The sequence below is a fragment of the Labrus mixtus genome, chromosome 8 (genome assembly GCF_963584025.1).
Source record: "Labrus mixtus chromosome 8, fLabMix1.1, whole genome shotgun sequence".
In the NCBI taxonomy this organism is placed as follows: domain Eukaryota; kingdom Metazoa; phylum Chordata; class Actinopteri; order Labriformes; family Labridae; genus Labrus; species Labrus mixtus.
The window spans coordinates 7,698,655-7,717,611 of record NC_083619.1 but is presented as its reverse complement, the minus strand read 5'-3'; the positions used below and the strand labels follow the sequence as shown (position 1 = coordinate 7,717,611).

Sequence of the window (18,957 nt, the reverse complement as noted above, 5' to 3'; positions counted from 1 at the left end):
TCTGACTCCTGTTAGAGCAGCCCCTGATGTTAAACACAGTCCTCGCTTCATAATGAGCTTTGTTGAAGAAAGAGCCTTCTGTGAAGTTTCATGAACAAACCAGCACGTTGGAATCATGCTGGTGTTAGCTCTAAAAAAAAGTGCGGGTAACCACTGTTGTCTGTGCTTTCTTCTTTAGGAAAGTCAAATCTAATAGAAAAAGTTGTGTGAAGAAAAGAAAAAGTAGAATGTTTGAAATAAATCACCTTCAAGACCATCAACTTTTTCAAACCCCAACCTTCAGAGCTGAAGACGCATAAATAAATCTTTAAAAAAAAAACATCAAGAATTCATTACTTGGAACAGAATTTGTATTTCAGAGTCATTTTTTCTTAGAAGCAAAGAAATAAATAGAAAAACAGGAAGTATAAACATTTTCAAACTCAGCAGATTCTTTAATTAACGTTTCCTTATAATGTTGGTAAAACAAAGTCCAGGCTGCATCCCATTTCCCTCCAAACAATTTTCCTGAAGCATGTAAATGTGGGTCTAATGAGACAGAGTTAGACAGAAATTTGTCTTTCACAGACTTGAAATGATTTGCAATTCAGTGGGTTGATCAAACTAAAAAGTATCATTCCGTGTCGATGATTGCTATCGGGAACTGCAGCTAATTAATGCTGTTTCTAAAAGTCCAAAAATGCAGAGAAGCTGACGGTTTCAGCGATTGAAAGAGAAATAAAATAATGGAGTGTTAGTAAGTATTCTCAGAGAGCGATAATAATAACGCATTAACATTCAGTCTGAGTGAATAATAAATCATGCGTCTCTCTGCATGAAGAGCAGCATTGTGGGAGTTCAACGGTGCTCAGGGACTGAAGTACTTTAAAGTTAGCTCCTATTGCTTCTTCTTCTTCTTCTGTTTTTTGAAAGAAAGTAGCTGCTTAGTGTGTAAGTTATGGTAAGTGCTGACGCCGTTACATCCTGTACATTACACTTAAAGCAGCAGGAGACACGCCTTGAGAGCTTTCAGCACCTGGAGGAAAAACATAAGAGGATGAGGAGGAAGCATGTCCATCTGGAGCTAAATGAAGTTAAGTAGAAAAAAGCCCACTTGAGAGCAGCGTGTGGTAATTGGGTCTGTTGATTAGCCTTTAAGGGCCATATAAATATATAGCCAGAAGTAAGATTCATGCTGACCTCTGTCTACACAGGTGGCAGTATGTGACAGCTTTTCTTTCATTTCAGCGTACATGTTCACAGGTCAGAGCCTTCACACTGCTGGTGTAAGCAGCGGGGCTTAGCCTCTTAGCCAAAAATATATACAGTACACTGTAAAAAATAAATAGCTGTTTTAACTTAAAAAGTTAGTGTCTGAACTGCCTGCACATTTTTAATGGATTGAATTTAAGATAAGTTGAGAGAAATACTAATTCAAAACAAAAACACTTTACAGTCAAATTAACTTGTACTTCAAAGACCCGTGCACAGCCAGTCTACGTTGTCAGGTGCCGCTCGGTTGCAGGAACATACAATGAAAAATAAATCAATAATCTGCGGCACACTGAAAATTCCTCAGGTGCTGCGCGGACTGGGATGATAAGCAGAGACGCAGCATAGCAGCATCTGCAGATAGAAAACACGTATACTTAGATAATTCAGTTTAGTTTTTTTTAGAAGATAATTTCTAACAGGAAGTAAAACTGGAAAAAAGGGCAGTCAGGTGATCATAGTGATGAAACATCTCAATTTTAAAAGGCAGATTATTGACAAAGTGAAACTAATAGATTCCATTTTGATCGAGAAGGAATTTGTATAATCTGACCAAATCCATCCCAGCTGATGTAATGCAAATATACCGACTTCATTATGGGAGCAATAACATGGTGATTCTTAATTAGATAAGAGTGCGTCAGCTTGGAAAGAGGGAAAAGACCGAGTTACTCAATTTTTCCCTCCCTGCAATTTGAATTCATCTTAGTGCCATGGTGTCCAATTTTCCATGCATGTAATCAAAAAATATTCTTCCATCATCTGATCCTTTTAGTATGAAACACATTAAACAGCTCATCTAACTGAAGGATGTCCTCAATACATGGGTTTATTTCATCAGGGAGAATTTGCAGGGTTCATTTCTGCGGAAAAAGTCAAATGAATCATGGATGGCAGGAACACGATCCAGATGATTGGACTTCAATCACCAGTTTGCCTTCATTTTCTCCAGATCTACGTCGTCGTTTTAGTGATTAACACATTCTACTCAAATAGTCTCCCCGAATTCACGGGTTAAGAAGCAGATGTGAAGTATCTTTCAGCCAACATATTAATAGTTAGTTGGTGTTATAGCTTCCAGTCTGTGTACACAGGTGGTACAGACAGCAGATGTTATCAGAGCAGCAGTTCTCAATCAGAGTCTAACTGGACGTGTTTAGGATCCGGACTTTAAAATAATCCACCAGCAGCATTAACACTTCAAGAGAAAAAAATAATAAAATGAAAACACACAATCATACACATCAGTTTCTGAATTGTTTGGCCCCCTCTTAGGCCCCGTGTCCACCTAGAGCTTTTTTCTGATTGCATTTCATTGTTTTCAATGAGCAGAGAGCGATCGCAGCAGGAAGCGGCCGTCTGGAGAAAGAGTGCAGCGCCCAGCATATTTTTTTTATGAGCGCTCCACCTTTTTTGTGCATCTGCTCCAAGCGTTCAAGTTTAAAAATCTTTCAACTTTTCGGAAAGGTGCTGTTGACATCACCGGCGCTCTTTTCAAAATGTATGAGTAGCCCTGCCGCCGTTGGATCATATCTTGTACCCACATCCTCTTTGCTCCGTGTCTGATCAGGAAAATAAACGATCTCAAATACGCAGCAAAAAGTAACGGGGCAGTGTCAGCGGCCGTTGTCAACAGACTGTTGCCATAGAGACAGGACGGGCGTGCAGCGCTTTTCATCTCAGCGCAACAAATGCTCAATGCAAGCACTCACAAGCACTCACAAGCGCACAGCCATCGCTTTTGTGTCCGGAAAAAAAACGCTAGGTGGACACGGGGCCTCTTTTATCAGAATTATTAATCCCTTAAACCACAAAAAGATCACTCAGGTTGTCTGAGCAGTCTCTCCTTATCGTCCCTCGAGCGCAGTGGAAACTCAGGGGCGACCATACCTTCTCAGTCTGTGGAATCAATCTCCTCCCCTATCAGAGGCGCTAACCTATTAAATTCATTCAAATCAAAACTCAAAACCCACATTTTTTTAACCTGTCCTTTGAAATAAGTTAAAACAAATCCAATTTATTTATTGCTGTCTTTCTTTGTTGTTGTTGTTTCTAAGCCTTGTGTGTAAAGCACTTCAGTCAGCTGAGGCTCTTTTAAACATGCTAATCAAATAAACTTGAGTGGACTTTTCCGAAGGATAATCTCTTATCCTGAACATGTTACCATGGTGATCTACACCTTCATACTGAAAACTTAGAGTGAACCCATATTTTACCTCGATAACAAAATATCCTGATTCTTAATATAAATACCACAGGTGTATCAACTTTGTCCACAGGGGGCATCAGAATCAACACAAATCATGACGGTTGCTTTCTGCTGCTTAGCTAAACTTTAACATAATGACGGATCAGATCAAAAAACAGAATCATCTTTGTTTTGGTCACGTATGTTTGGAGGACTTGTTGGAATTACAAGTCAAATGTTTTTTTTAATTCAATAACAAATCATCAGAGAGTACTACTTGGACATCTATACTGCCGGTGACTTTGTGATGATTAAACGTTGATCTTGAAGTGAAAACAGCTCGCCTCCCGGTCTCTGACATCATCAGTGTTTACAGTCTGTGTGTTGGTCCAGATATTGTCATGTTGAAGTGCTGCCTATCTTTCCCTCTGCCACCAACATGTGTTTGTGTGATTGTTGTTCTTGGCTCACATTTACAGGTGTGTCTGTCTCATTTCACAGATAACAGCTGTGTGTGAATGAGTCTGTCAGTTGTGTGCTCACCAGCCTAAACAGTGATATCTTTTATACTATACCTCTTCTTGTCAGTGCAGCTGGTTGAGCGTGTGTGTGTGTCTTTATTTTGTGTGTACAGTTGACTTTAAAGTGGTGGGTGAAAATGTAAATTTATGTTTGTTTTGCGTTTAATGCCACTTCACAGATGTTCCACGCTGTATCTGCTGCTCTGTGTTTTACAGTGTAGGTGCAGCAGGTGACTCGTAACAGTCACATAATGTGTGTAACTATGATGCAAACTGCACAGCCAGCAGAGTGACTGAAATAATGAGCTATTTAAAACATGTAAGAGGCTGTTATCTGGCTTAATCCTTGTTAGTTTGAGGGAGAAAGGAATGACTTAGAGAGTAAAAGTGGATGTTTGTGATGAAGAGTTAGCTCCTTTTATCAAGTTGAAACGTTTTCAGGAGACGAAGCTGCTTTCTTCCCTGTAATCTTTACTTTTTCTTTATCTGCTTTGTTCTTTCTGGGTTTTTTTTTTTTAAATCCCAGCTTCTTTTCATTATTTTTTTTCTTTCAGGCCATATTTTACCTGGCTTTTAATAACACCCACACTCTGCCTCCTCTCTTCTTTCATCCCTCTCTTTCATCCTCTTTTAAATTAAAAGCCGCCTTATCTGAATGAAATATTGTAAATATTGGCTAAGCACGCGTGGGGAACAGCAATTTGAAAACAGCTCCAAAGACAGATTTAAATGTTTAAGCGACAAATCAGGTGTATCAGCGCATGAAATGACAAAGACTGCCTCTCTAATGTGTCACATTTCTCTCCCTCAGGTATGTGGTCCTTCTCTGTTTCTGAGCTGGCCATCCCCGGGGCGGAGATAGGCCGTATCTCGGCAACTGATGCCGATCTCGGAGAGAACGCCAGGCTGGACTATACCATCCTGGAGGGGGAGACGGGGGACACGTTCAACATCACAGGGGTGAACCAGGAGGCGGTCATCACGCTCAACAAGGTGAGGGAGACGACAGGGGAGAGAGGGAGTTTTATTACACGGCTGTGTTATAGTACTCGAGATCGGTCTTGGTATCAAGACGCAACGGACGCAACCTTCCCGATGTGAAGGTTTTAATAAGTGACACGCCCCCTGCCCACAAGATGATGATTTTTCATTGATATTTATGGTCTTGGTCTTTTCTCGGTCGCATCCTGCCTTGGTCTTTGTCTCAATCCCTAAACAGAAAAGTCATAAAATCAAAATCCAGTGAAGTCAAAACGAAGGACATAATAACGATGATCTCCAAAGTAAGAATGTCTGAGGAAGGAAATTAAAACAGATCACTTACACGGCTGACCTGACAGAGGAAGAGATAAAGATTAAGATCCAAATGAGAAAACAAATTGGATGCACGAGGAGAGGAAGAGGAGAGAAGGAGGGGTCATTTGGACGTCAGGAGAGAAACGTCGACTAGATAAAGGGAACAGGAGAGGAGAGGAGCAGATGATGAGTGGGAGGAGAGGTGATGACTCTGCTGACGTTGGCATCTTTTTTAGTTTTTTTTTTGCTATCTTCATGTTGCCTATAAGCCCACTGACCTAACATTAGCTGCATGAACACAAAGACACTGTACTGAAGTTGTAAGATTCCCCATGACTCACGTCTCAGATGCCTGTCATCCGGGTTTTTTAATCTACATTCATCTCACCTCGTCTCGTCATTTGACTCCATCAGGGAGTTGTGAAGGGTGTCTGACAAATGAATTTTCTGCTCCATTCACTTCAAACGGGCCTCTTGTTTTTGTTTTTTTTCATAAATATTTCCATCTTTGTACACAATGAAAAAAACCCGTATGAAAACTCAATCAAAGCGTGATGCATCCAAATGCAAATGTCTGCAGCAGCTGAGAGCAACTTTCAGAGTAAAATGTTGTGACCCGAGTTGTGGGGCTGTTTTGACTGCTGCCTCTCTGCTAAAAGGGATTTCTTTTTTTTCATACAGTGAATTTGCATGTGCAGGGAGATCAATGACACTGTGTTCAGAGTTCAGCCTGCTAATAGTTCCCGTCAGTGTAATACGAGATGATTTCAATTTCAAATGGTCATTCCCTAAGCTGCCTGTCATCTCCAATGATCACATTCTTATGAAGATGTGTGTGTGTGTGTGTGTGTGTGTGTGTGTGTGTGTGTGTGTGTGTGTGTGTGTGTGTGTGTGTGTGGGGAGACGAGTGCTGACACCCGTTTATTACCAGCGTAGCTTGTTGAAAGACAGACAAGTCTGTGTGAGGAGGAAGTTGAAGTGAGGAGAGGGAATGCACACACATGTAATCTAGACCTAATAGGGTGTAGGAGGGTCCCGGGGGGGGGGCATGTCTGAGATAAGATGCTTTCATTTCAAATGAGCCCTGCAGAAGAGCCTCCGACACTTCAATACAAACACATGCGTGTCTCCATTAATGCTGTCAGCCACCTCTCTGATCCGTGGGATGTCAGTCACCACTGTGTGTCTTCATGGTGTGTATGCTGGGTAATATGCACTTCACAGGGATTCAAGAGCAAAGTGTCTGCTTGCACCAATGTATATTAGCCGGTAAATCCAGAACATGTTTGTGCATTATGATGAGACTGCTCTTTATGTCTGCTGATGTTCTTCATCTTCATTGTCAATCATTTCCATAAATAACATTCAATTGATCATAGTAACATGATGCCAAAGCCCTGAGTATATATATCTGTGTGCTGAAGGGTTCTTTAAATGAAACATACTAATGAACATTGCACTAGGTTTTTGTTTGAGAGTACAAACACACAAACACTGTCATTTATTTTGACTCAATCCCACACACACATACACAATTCTGGTGCCATAAATACCGTGGATGTATTTTAGTTAGTGTGCCCAAATCCTCTGCTGAAAATAGTCCCCCACAAAAACACAATTTAATCCCTGTGCAAACCCACTGTTTGCTAAAACCCACAGCTTATTTGAAAAAGTGTCCTGTTTAAGAGAAAATGATTTTTATACATCTGACTCTGGACAATGAAGTAGGAAAACTTAAAAAAGAAAAACATGTATAATATTGATCATGTCTCAAACTCTTAAAGGAAGAATGTGCGACTTTTTGATCCAGTAGCACCAGCATGAAACCAAAACAAACTGCTGTTTGGAGACACCTCCGTTATTCAGAAGCCTCCGCTCTCCTCCAGCGACACACCTCCAACCCCTCTCTACTCGCGGCCACACTAATGAGTTATGAATCAGAACGCACAATAATTAAGCACCATTAAGTACAAGCGGGCAAACAAACTTGTTGTTTGCTCGAGCTGCAATTGCCCGTGTCCTGCATTTTTGTGTTAGCAGACTAATGTTAGCACACTTTAGCTACCTCATAGCTTCACATTGCACATAAAGTAACACGTAATGGCCGTGGTCTAAAGACACTTAAGTGACATCAAAATAAGCAGTGAGTATGCTACAGTATGTTATTCTTCTTTTTCTCTCGTTCTTGTCCCCTCCATGTAAACATGATGTGAACATGGCCCGACAACAATACAGCTTGTGGGACTCACGCTTCTCACTCATTGTAGACAGTCATGACTCAAAGTCATTAGCATAGGATATACTTGATTTCTGCTGTAATTATGTGTCAAATGTTGCACATTCTTTGTTTAAGATAGATACTCTAATACCAAGATTTTGTGTCTAAAATTAGACCAAAGCTTCAATTAGTATGAGTATGTTTTTATCATTCTTCTGGGAATATATCGAAATACTCTTCAGGCTAAACTTGAGAAAAACTTAGAAAATACAGAGACATTTAAAATACAATGAGAAAGATTCTGAGGTGAAGTCTTCTTTTCATTTAACTGTCCAAAGATCAGACAAAACCCCAAATGAGTTTCAACCTACAACGACACTGAAGGTATAAAACCTTAACACTGAAAAGCTGGAACGAGCAATTTTTTTTACTTTAAAAACAACCTCAATCATTTGCTTATCATTAAAGATTCCCTCTTGAAATATATAAAGTCATATAAAGATAATACTATGAGTGTGATGATGTCTTTCAAAAGAAAAAGTTCAATCCAGCTCATTAAAGATTGATGAGTTTTGTTAATGAGGTTATTATTGAAAATAAAATCTACTCGCTCATTAAAACATGAAGTTAGTGTAAATATTCAACCATCACAGAGCCCATGATAAACACCTTTAGCAGACTCCGTTCTCCAATGGTGGTTTGAAGATTCCACATGACATTTGATTTAGGAGCATTTTGGATCTTTTTTGTGCACCTATCACACTCTGATTGAAGGTGAGCACTTCGGAAACGTTCCCCTCTTAGCAGATACAAGTGAAAGCAGCTTGCCGGCGTCAAAAAACTTAATATTCAATCAACATTGCTTCAGCAACAAATCTTGGCCTCCTTGTCAATCTGTCACAGTCTGTTCAAACTTCCTAGAACTGTCTCACTGCTCTGTACCCCAAACTGTAACTTTACATTTGGCAGGTTTCAAATTTCGAGAACAAGTCCCATAATATTCTTTGAAAACTTCTCAAAAATGTTCCTGGAGTTTCTTAAAGGCTGCCAAAAACCGAGAAGAGAGACAATCTGCACAGAATCACTTCAATTTGGCAAAAAGAAATCTCTCAAGATTTCCCAAAGCCACCTGTGAGTGTTGTGAGTTTCTGCTGTGTGCACAGGAATTAGTGTGTGTGTTCCTGAAGCCAGGTAGTGGTGCAGACTGGTGTGCATATGTGAATTTATCACTGTGTCAGTCCTCAGCCTTGGATTCGTTAAAAACAATCCGCACCTGGAGGAGGTGTGTGCCGCAGGATTTTCAAGCCCGGTGTGAGCTGCTTTGAAGAGAAGCAGGGAGGCAGAGAGGGGATGGATTCGGTGCGAGATGCAAGAAGAAAGAAATGGAAGGCGAGGACCCGGGAAGTAGGGGAAAGAGAGGAGGGATGAAGTAAGAGAGAGAAAGAAGCTGAGAGAGGGTGTTAAAATGAGGTCCTGGGAGGCAGTGACAGCAGAGAGAGAGGGATAATAAGGGAGTAAGAGAAGGAAGGAACCAGAAAGAGACATGCAAAGAGAGAGGCAGAGACGGCATGAGCTGCAGAATCACTGACAGCTAGAGAGAGAAATTAGCACAGCAAGACACTGAGAGAAACAGAGAGGTGGAAATATTCATCCAGAAAGACAAAAAAAAAGAAAAAAATAAGGCTTGAGCTTAAGGAGGGAAGCAGCATGGCAAAAACAAGACAGAAAGAAGAAGTGAGTGGAGAAAAAAAAGGAGGAACCGGCTGTGTGTAAAAAGAAGATCGATCAATTCAACATGCGCTTAGAGCTTTGAGAAACAGGTGGGAAAATGACATGTAAACAAACACCTCCCACCCACCGTAATTCTCCCACCGGATGCAGCCACGGTGATCTGAAAAACCCAAACAAAATGTGCAATTAGTATTTCAACATGGCCTCCTCGGTGCTGCTTTGTGCGTCTTTAATCCCTCTACAAAGACTCCTCAAGCGGCAGACGCAGATTAAAACCTGGATTGCTGCTTGGGGTGAAATATTGAAACTGAAGACTCACAGGTTACATGCAGATTTGTTTAAAACGCCTGCGAGCTCAGTGGAACATAAATTGAATATTTACAGATGCTGCCGGGCGGCATTTCAGAAGTCAGCTGGGATTTTGTGTAAAGTGGGGGAGCTGCGTTAAACTCTTTACATGAATAAAAAAAATAGTGATTAGAACAGGTTAAATGGGATTTAGTCTTTCAGGGAATCCATGCACATCTAATGGAAAACATATGTGATATAGGCTTCAACTAATAGCACAAACAAAGCTTAAAAAAGTGCCTAGCCTCTAACACTTTCAGCTTTGTTAACTCTTCAAAAGCAGATCTTTTATGTTTTCTATAAGTAAGCCTGTTTAAGTTGATTCTTTATACATCCAAAGCCAGAGTCCATCTCCTGGATCATCACGTTTAGGCTCAACTACGACGTCTATGGGTTTTGGTATATGCAGAATAAAACCTGAAGTAAACTAAAGTTACTCTGGCATAATATACCAATACTCGGAAAAATCACACATGGGCGGCTTTGGCTCATAGTCGGTCGTCTCTCAACCAAAAGGTTTGCTTCCGAAGCTACGACATGGGCAAGACACTTAGCACATAGCAACCTCTGCCATCATTGAATGTGTATGAATGTGACCTGCGGTGTGAAAGCGCTTTGAGTAATCAGAAGACTTGAAAAGCAATATACAAGCTATAGTGAATGGAAGAGGATGTCACAGTGCTGGGCTGTGGAGGTATCACGTATTTTTCTGGTTACTTTAAGTTTAGGTAAGTTTGGTTGCTATATAGGTTCCAGATAAATTTAAAACAATCCGTCATAACTTATTTGAAGAATAATTGTTTCAGTTTTTATTGTATAAGAAAGGTGGGCTCAAAAAAATGCAGAATCTGATATGGGTGAGAATGAAATATCCAGTCCATGCACAGCAATACCTAAATAGTCAAGCCCAAGAGGCAACTTCAAATGCTTAAATATGAAGCCAATGAGGAAGTGCAAAAAATGTGCAGTTCCTCAATTGTCCCCTTGAGGCTGACAGACAGATGTCTACATTGTAGTTGTTTGCAGGAGACTAAAGGTCGCCTCAGCTCCACCTCTTTAGCCCCGTTTCCACCAAGCAGTTCAGTTCGGTTCGTCACAATACGGCATGCATTTTGTGGTCCCCAAATTACCGTCCCGCACCGTCCTACTTTTTGCTACCCTTCTGTTGGGGTGCCAAGTCTACCAATCCGACCCTAAAAGCTGGAGCTAAACACTGCAGTCCGTTGATTGCTCGAAATGATCGTAACTTCCTGTGCGACAGCGGTAATAAAGGACGGCTGTATTTTTCCTTCATTCCTTCAAACTTCATTGCGTTTTGTAACAAAGAACCAAAAGCCAATGAGAAAGACCACAAATTGCTGGATGTCCTCCATTGTCGCTCTTTGTTTACTGTGTTGCGTACTTCTTCTTTGTCTAATTTATTAGCGGGGTATACTGTGTCGCGCTGCTATGATGTCACGCTATTACGTAGCTGACGCGGCTATCGGCATCCGGCTTACATGCCGCCTACCAAAAAAAAGAGTATGGTAACTACGGTTGGCTGTGGAAACGCAAACAGGATCAGGCTTTACCGAACTAAACCGACCCAAACTGTACTGATCCATACTGGACCTTTCAGTGGAAACAGGGTTTTTGTGTGTTAGTAGTCAGTAGTCAGTTTGAGACAGCATTTCCAATATGGCGACCATTGGGCTTCAAAAACCAATGGTTGACATCACTGAAGCTACGTCCATGTTTTATACAGTCCATGGTCAAGCCCCCAACAAACAACTGGTTTCAGATAAATAATCATGAGACGATAAGACACATAAGAGCTAAAGCATTACCTAAATTACTTGCATGAATTTAGGGATAAGAAAGCATTTAGAAATACTACAAAGAATGAAATCACATGAGCAAAAATACAAATTCTTATTGCAGAGGAAACCATCAAAACTTTTCACTCAGCTCAGAAAAATGAGCAAGGAGTTTAAAATACATCAAAAATATTTAGTATAGATGTCTAGTGGATCAAATGTCAGCATGCCATTGAAAACACAGCATCCATCCATTTTGTTCCGCTTATCGCGCCCCGGGGTCTCCTGCCAGTTGGGCGTGCCTGGAAAACCCCTAAAGGGAGGTGTCCAGGAGGCATCCTTAACAGATGCCCAAACCACTTTAACTGGCTCCTTTTCGATGCGTCCTTTCCACTGTCCCACGGCCGGGACGTGAGAATGCAACAAACAAATTAGAATCACAAACATTTAAACAGGCTGGCTTTATTTTGTTTTTCTGCATGTGTGCACATGTTAGGGCTGCATTAGTAGTTTAGCACATGCTGCGTCGTCCATTTTCCAGAGTCAGAGGGCTTTGACACGGTGAAGAATTCTAACAGGGCACCGAGATGATCCGCGTGCCCCTGGAGGAGGAAGGATTTCCGAGCGGAACAATTTGTGTTGCCACAGAGTCGGCCTTGACCTTGCCGGTCATCTCGCTGCTGTGGGCTGAATCTCTTTAACCATAGATCTAAGATGCACATTCCCTCACACACACAGGAGACACACATACCTGCAGAAGCACCAATAAACCACACAGAGAGATCTACAGTATACCGCAGCACACATCAATATTACACAGTTGACCTTGTAGCGCCCTGTGTTTAAACTGAGAGTGGCGAGGGAAAAGAGCCGCAAAAAGCTGCAAGATTGCTCATTTAAGGACCGACACTGGGGATGCTGCCCATCTCCACCTCAGAATGATGTGTCAGATGGGAGGTGGGTGTGGGAGCTAGTGGTGGTGTTGGTGGGGGGTTAACAGCAGCAGATTAGGAAGAAATAGAGTCAATAGAGAGCTGGAGGATGGAGATGGGAGTGAGAGTGAGGAAGAGAGAGAATACAAGATGACAAAATGGAGGAGAAGGCAAACAGAGAATCAGACGGATGAAGACGAGAAAGAACGTGGAAGACGCGCCTATTAGCGTGGGGGGGGGGGGGGGGGGGGGGAGAGTGAGTAGTGAAGGCGGGGAAGCGGGGGGGGGGGGGGGGGTTATGCAGGGACGAGAAGTGAAGAGAGAGAAGCTGGGTCATTAACAGCCTGCAAGTCAGAGGGGCCGACTCAAGCTGCCTGCTGCTTATCACTGCTTATTTACTGTCAGGCCCACAGAGACCCCCAGCAAGAAAGAGATTTCTCTCTGTCTCCCTTCCTCCCCCCTTTTCCTCCCCCATTTTCACCCTGTTTCCCCACGCTCCCCACCCTTGCTCTGTATTTTTTTTGCATTCCGTTGCTCTGTGTGTGTCTGATCTCCAAACACAGACACACACACACACACAGACACACACACACACACACACACAGACACACACACACACACACACACACACACACACACACACACACACACACAGTTACTTGGAGCAACACAAAAGTTAAACACACAAAAACAAACGCACAGATACCCCTCACCCTATCTCTTCCTCCCTCCCTCCCTCCCTCCCTCCCTCCCTCGCTCCCTCGCTCCCTCGCTTCGTCCATCCTGACTCTGGTTTGTGTCTGGAGGCCATATCAGACTGTGTGTGTGTGCGTGTGTGGGTATGTGTGTGTGTGTGCTGTTCGTCTGTTGCTCTGACTCAGCCCAGGTCTGCTTCATTCAAATTCACACACAATCGCACACACGCACATTTAAACATAGAAAGATATGACACATGCTCAAGGACTTTTTATTAATTCAACGTAATACATGTACTCTCTCTAATTTAATTCTATACTTCCCTGCTTTTATTTTTTACCCTCTCGCACTCCACTACCAATTATTTACTTAACACATATTGCTGTTAATGACTGTACATATTGCAGCTAATAGATTTTTGATACAGCGTGTGAACAAGACCACAGAGTAAGTAGCAGGTAATTGAAGAATTAGCATAACACTTTTTCAGTGCAGTACAGTACGCAGCTGCTCCGTGCTCTGCAGCAGTGCCCCCTAATGGCCAGAGGGCAACACTAACGGAGAACCCTTTGCTCATTTGCTGGAAGTTAATGGTTGAAAAAAAAATCAATGCACTCATCACACTTTAATCAACGGGTACAATGTGGAGCAATTATAAGAGAAGGAGAAGACTTACGGAGTCATGCTGAGTTTATGGACGCAGATACTTAGCATGCAAATCAGACACGTGATGATTAAATAACCGCGCGGTGTGTTTTGATTGTGATGCAGCAGAGAAACTTTTACAACAAGCCCTGATTTAACAACACCTCATTACACATGTGAGCTGTATTTAGCAGCATGTGTGTAACAAAGTGGGGTCCCTGGTTGCAACAGAAGGCATGTTGCTACATCATTAATATGAACCCGGCGGTATCCCGATCCAGGAGGTTTCCCTTTTTGAGGTGTGTTTTCGGGGCTCCTCTGAGCTGTGTAAGCCTGCTATTTGTGTGCCTTTCATTCCTCTTACCTGGGGGACAAGCTAGCTTCACGCGTGTGTCAGTTTGCTAGTTATTATTTCCATATGCTCTCACTTAAAACGGCTGGCTAATCCCCGGTCACACGCCAGCAGCGCGCCCAGGATTATCTGTGTTTGTTTTCTCACGCGGAGAAGAGATTGTGTTAATCTCCTCAGAGGGAAAAATGAGAGAGAGAGAGAGAGAGATGGAGAGAAGAAGAAAAAAAAAGAAAGACCAATGTCTTGCTCATAAGTTGGGGGGAAAAAAAAGGAAGACATGGGACATCTGAGAGTGAAATAAGAGAGAAGACAAGTGACAGAGGGAAGAGAAGACGGCAGAGGAAGAACAAAGTCAAAAGAGGAGATTTAGAAGAGGCTTTGTTCTCTCCACTCTGCAGTTGTGCTTGTTGGCAGAAATGTCCAAAGCTGCGTTTGTCATCAGACAAATGTGATGTATGATCTTGATTTAGAATGCACGTAATCAAGAAAGGACTCCAGCTGCCAAGGACAGCAGGGCGCTGAACGAACACAAGTACGCGCGCCACAGAGCACACACAGACACACACACACACACACACACACACACACACACACACACACACACACACACACACACACACACACACACACACACTTGTAGGAGAGGACATGACTTCACTTGCTTGCAAGCACGTTTTGAGAATCGTCTTATTTTACAGCAATTATAGAACAGTCAAGGAGAAGCACCACCTCTGTGATTTGCCCTGCAGTCATGTGTAGTTACTGTGATGCATGCACACACACACTTTCTCAGTCGAGCATGTGTGCCTATGGGTCCGCCTCTTTTGGTACAGATGTATTATGTATCGCCAGTCTTGCATGCAGGTTAGCTAATTAATTTCTGCTAACTGTGAAGCGAATTTAAAAGGGAAATCGTACCGAGGACTTTGAATTTCAAAACGGACTGTGGGAGCGCAGCGTCGCAGGACAGGAGAAGGTTACACTTGTACAGACTGTAAGTGTGTGTGTGTGCGTAAGAGGAGGGCAACATGAACTCACCATAAAGAAGTGTGTTATCCTCTTCTTTGGCTGTGGAGTCTGTTTTCAGAGTCAATGAATGTGTTTGGTTTTTTTTACAATGAACTGTTTCTGTGTGGTAGAGACTTTGAGGAAAACAGACTCCACAGAAATCTTCTACTTTGCCTGCATAGATGTTTGGACAATAAATTCAGAGTTACATTTGAAACCAGTGCTCTATAAACCATTGACTTTCAGATGCAATGTCATGTCATTAAAACAACTGGAAAGTTGAATATATGAGTATGTGTACTTTCCTTTACCCTTTAATTTAGAGACTGGGCGGTGGATAGAGTCAGAAATCAGGGAGAGAGGGAGAGAGAGAGAGGGGAATGACATTCAGGATAGGAGCAACCTGGGCAGCCCCCTTGGAGGACTAGAGCCTCCGTACATGGGGCACACACACTAACCACTAGGCTACAGGCGCCCCTTTGAGTTACTTTTTCAAAAAATGTTCTACAAAGGATGCTCAAGCTAAACTGGGTGACGTGCATTGACTTTATACAAAAAGTTGACACCATAAGTTCTTCCAGTGCTTTAGAATGGACTGTTATTTTGAAGCATTGAGAACACGATTTTGGCTGCTACTATTGCATTTTATTTGGAGAGGAATGGTTAATGACTAGTAAGCAGTTTGCCGTAGTTGTGACAGAAATTAAGATAATGTTCAGACTGAGATCATGAATTAATCAGGAACATGTCTAATGAGGTCATCAATCACCTGAGAAGTATGAGATTTTAGGGTAGATTTACTTTATCAGACTTATCTTTTCAACCAGTGGAGTTGTCCTCTTCATTAGCTGGTTGCACATTGAAACCAACTAATCAACCTGGAACCAATGGGCCTTTCTCTGATGGTGATGATCTAATCCTCTGGGAACACTGGCCAACTTTTTGTGGCTTCAGGTATAGCCAGCAGCAAATGATAAAGAATTTCTGGCCAAGATTTCCTTTTCTGTGCATTGCCCAACTAGCAACTTGTTCTGAGTTTAGACATGAAGTGAAGGAGCTCTGTATGCAGATGCCAGTTTATAGACATGATTAAAGCTACACTGTCATAAGTGGACTGCTAACTTGTCATTTTTTATTTCGGTCAACATATACAGGTGAATTTATTGTTTGGGTGGGGAATTTGGCACAGGGTGACAATAAGGAGTAACACTCAAATGACAGAAACTATGAGACTTAAAGTGAGACTGGTCTGGATTTAACAACGGAGATGAGCGAGCTGAGTGAGGCTTCTGCCCGGACAGCTTCAGGATGCCTGTAGCTACAGCTAGCTGCAGGGCTAACACATCCCCTGTAGCCCGCCAGAGTCAACTCATTGATCCGCTGCCTGCATGGATAACTAAAGTCATATCTGGTGGAGGTTACACTAAGCTGTGGTTGGGAGCTGCCCTGTGAGAACCCCTGCTCAGCTCTATCATCCCCGGTGTTAAAATCCAGACCTGACTTGCTCATTTGCAGTGCACTTAAGTCGTTTGGACTTTTGCATGTGCTTTGGAATTTCTCATATTTCTGAACATGCTGCACGTTTATCTTAATGTAAAAAAAAGTCTTTACAAGGATCTATGATGAAGCCAAATCCAACAACAATTTCACAAAGGACATCCTTAAAGCTAGTGTTTGATTTGTCTGTTGAAAAAAATCTAAACAATTCACATATTCAGATAATTAAAGAATGAGGTATACTTCTAAATGTAAGATTATAATCCATTTCTGCACACTCCTAGATGGTGTGTGTGCGCGTATCTGAGAAGTTCACATGAGCCTGCGGAGCACTTGTGAGTAATGTTCACTTGTTCAAACATGTACACAGGACAGAAAAGAGAGAAACATGGAGAAACAGTGAGGGCCGCTGTGTGATAAGTGCCTCCTGTAAGGGTGAGAGAGGGAGAAGGATGAGTGTGTGTGTTGTGGTTTGTCAGAGCTGGAGCCTTTACGCTACACACTACGGGGAGAAAGATTGGGCTGGGGAGTGGTTAGAGGTGTGTGTGATGGAGTGTGTGATGCAGAGGAGGAGGGGGGACGGAGTGATGGAGTGTTGGATTGAGGGAAGGTGGGTGGGGGGGGGGTGCGGGTGATGAGTGTGTGCTCACAGTGTTAGTGACACCTCTCGTCCTCAGACAGATTGTCTCTCTCACCCGGTAACAGGGACCCTGTTAGAAAACCTTCTACCTCGTCAATCCACCTAAACCCCCCTCCGCACACACTCTCTCGCCTTTTCTACACAGACAATTCTTCTTGTGTATTTATTCTCCTGCAGAAATATACCCTAAATTGCCTCAGTCTCTAAGTCTTTCAATTCGCCCTTTTCTCCGCATAATTTCTAATCAATCTTCACCTCTTTCCAAAACTGCTGATTTTCTGTAAAGCAGTTTAACTCGGGTTTACAGCTCAGAGAGAGGGAAGGAAAAAAACAGATGAAGAAATAAAAAAAGGGAGATCAGAAAGGAAGGAGAGAGCGAGAGTGAGAGGATATCAATATTCCCACTGCCGCTGGTATCCTCAGAATGATTTTCTTCCCCTGTTTGAATCTGACATTGAATATTCTGCATAGTCAGTGAGCCTATTTATCCTTCGTCCAACGTGCATCTCTGTGCCAATCACACTCTGATGATTCATACGCACATTTACTTTAAGCACACACTCAGACTGACAGAGGATGTGAGGATACAGGGGCCCAAAATAAGCACTTCTATCTGCACACAAACTAACACACACATTCACACAGATATTTTGAACCAGGCTCAAATTGTTGCTTCCTGAAATCTAATCATCAGCCAGAGTATTTCTTTGTGTCTGTGAGACATCGGATGTATGTGATTACCTGTGTGTGTGTGTGTGTGTGTGTGTGTGTGTGTGTGTGTGTGTGTGTGTGTGTGTGTGTGTGTGTGTATCTATCTGCCCTCGCTAACAATCGTCTCTGTAAAACTCGATCAGAGGCCGTTTACACGCTGGTGGGAGTTGGTCACACAATCACACAGACACATAAGACAAATAGGCTTCATAACTTCTCTGTAACAAATAATCACCTGGGTCTGAGCTCTGATCCTTCATAAAATCTCTTCTACCTGTGTGGATGCAAAGCTCAGAGGAGTTTGTAATGCTTCTCGTAGTATTTTATTTTAGTCTGCTTTCAACCATTTGCTCAATCCAAAAACACAAAGAAGTAATGTATACATTTTAAATACAATAGGTTGTGGGACTAACATAGGTTAGGCTCCCCTCCAAGAATCACAATCTGACATGGTGGAAGGGATTGTCCATCTGAACCTGTGAGCTTTTCTGTCCAGGACACAGGCACCCAGAAGCTTCTCCCAAATCAAATTGTTGCCTCCAGAGAAGGGTCCACACTAAGAGCATTCAATAAACCTCTATGACCTGGCCAGACAGGATGAGACCGGCCTTGCCCTGAAGAGGGACATAGTGGCAACGTCCTGTTGTCAGACCACAGGGGAGAGCTCCACTGCGAGTGTCTAATGGCCGAGTTTCTATCGGGGCCCATCCGAGGTCAGCCTTAAAAAATAACACAGAGAGGTCACCTTGTGGAGCCACCACCTTCAGGGACAGGGGTGTGGTTCGGTTCTTAGTAATCCAGGTGGCGTTCTAAAGTGGGGTAGACCCAGTGCTTCCTGGTGAGATTATATATCCCATCTGACCCAGGAATGTCACAGAATTCCCCAGGAGGAGCTGGAAAACGTTGTCGAGAAGAGGGATGTCTTGCTAATCCTGCTGTCACCACAATCTGACCCCGTATAAGTGGAAGAAAATGGATGGAAGGAAAGCAAATCACTTATCAAAAAGGTGTAGGCTGGAGCTTAAGCTCTTTATACCTTTTTAAATAATGCATATTTGTCATAACCAGGCTTCCATGGTGGGGTTCATATCTAAAACAAAAAGGAGAGGCATTGTTTTCACTTCAGT

The 18,957-nt window shown here is 42.5% G+C and overlaps 1 protein-coding gene across 3 annotated transcripts in view; it reads left to right on the top strand.

Moving 5' to 3' along the window:
* LOC132978725 (uncharacterized) overlaps positions 1 to 18,957 on the top strand; it is a 190,095-nt gene that overhangs the window by 147,567 nt on the left and 23,571 nt on the right. For all 3 annotated transcript variants that reach the window (XM_061044007.1, XM_061044006.1, XM_061044008.1), the window contains one exon: positions 4,772 to 4,953. In XM_061044007.1, the coding sequence (XP_060899990.1) occupies positions 4,772 to 4,953 (182 nt within the window). The remainder of the gene's footprint in view (positions 1 to 4,771; positions 4,954 to 18,957) is intronic.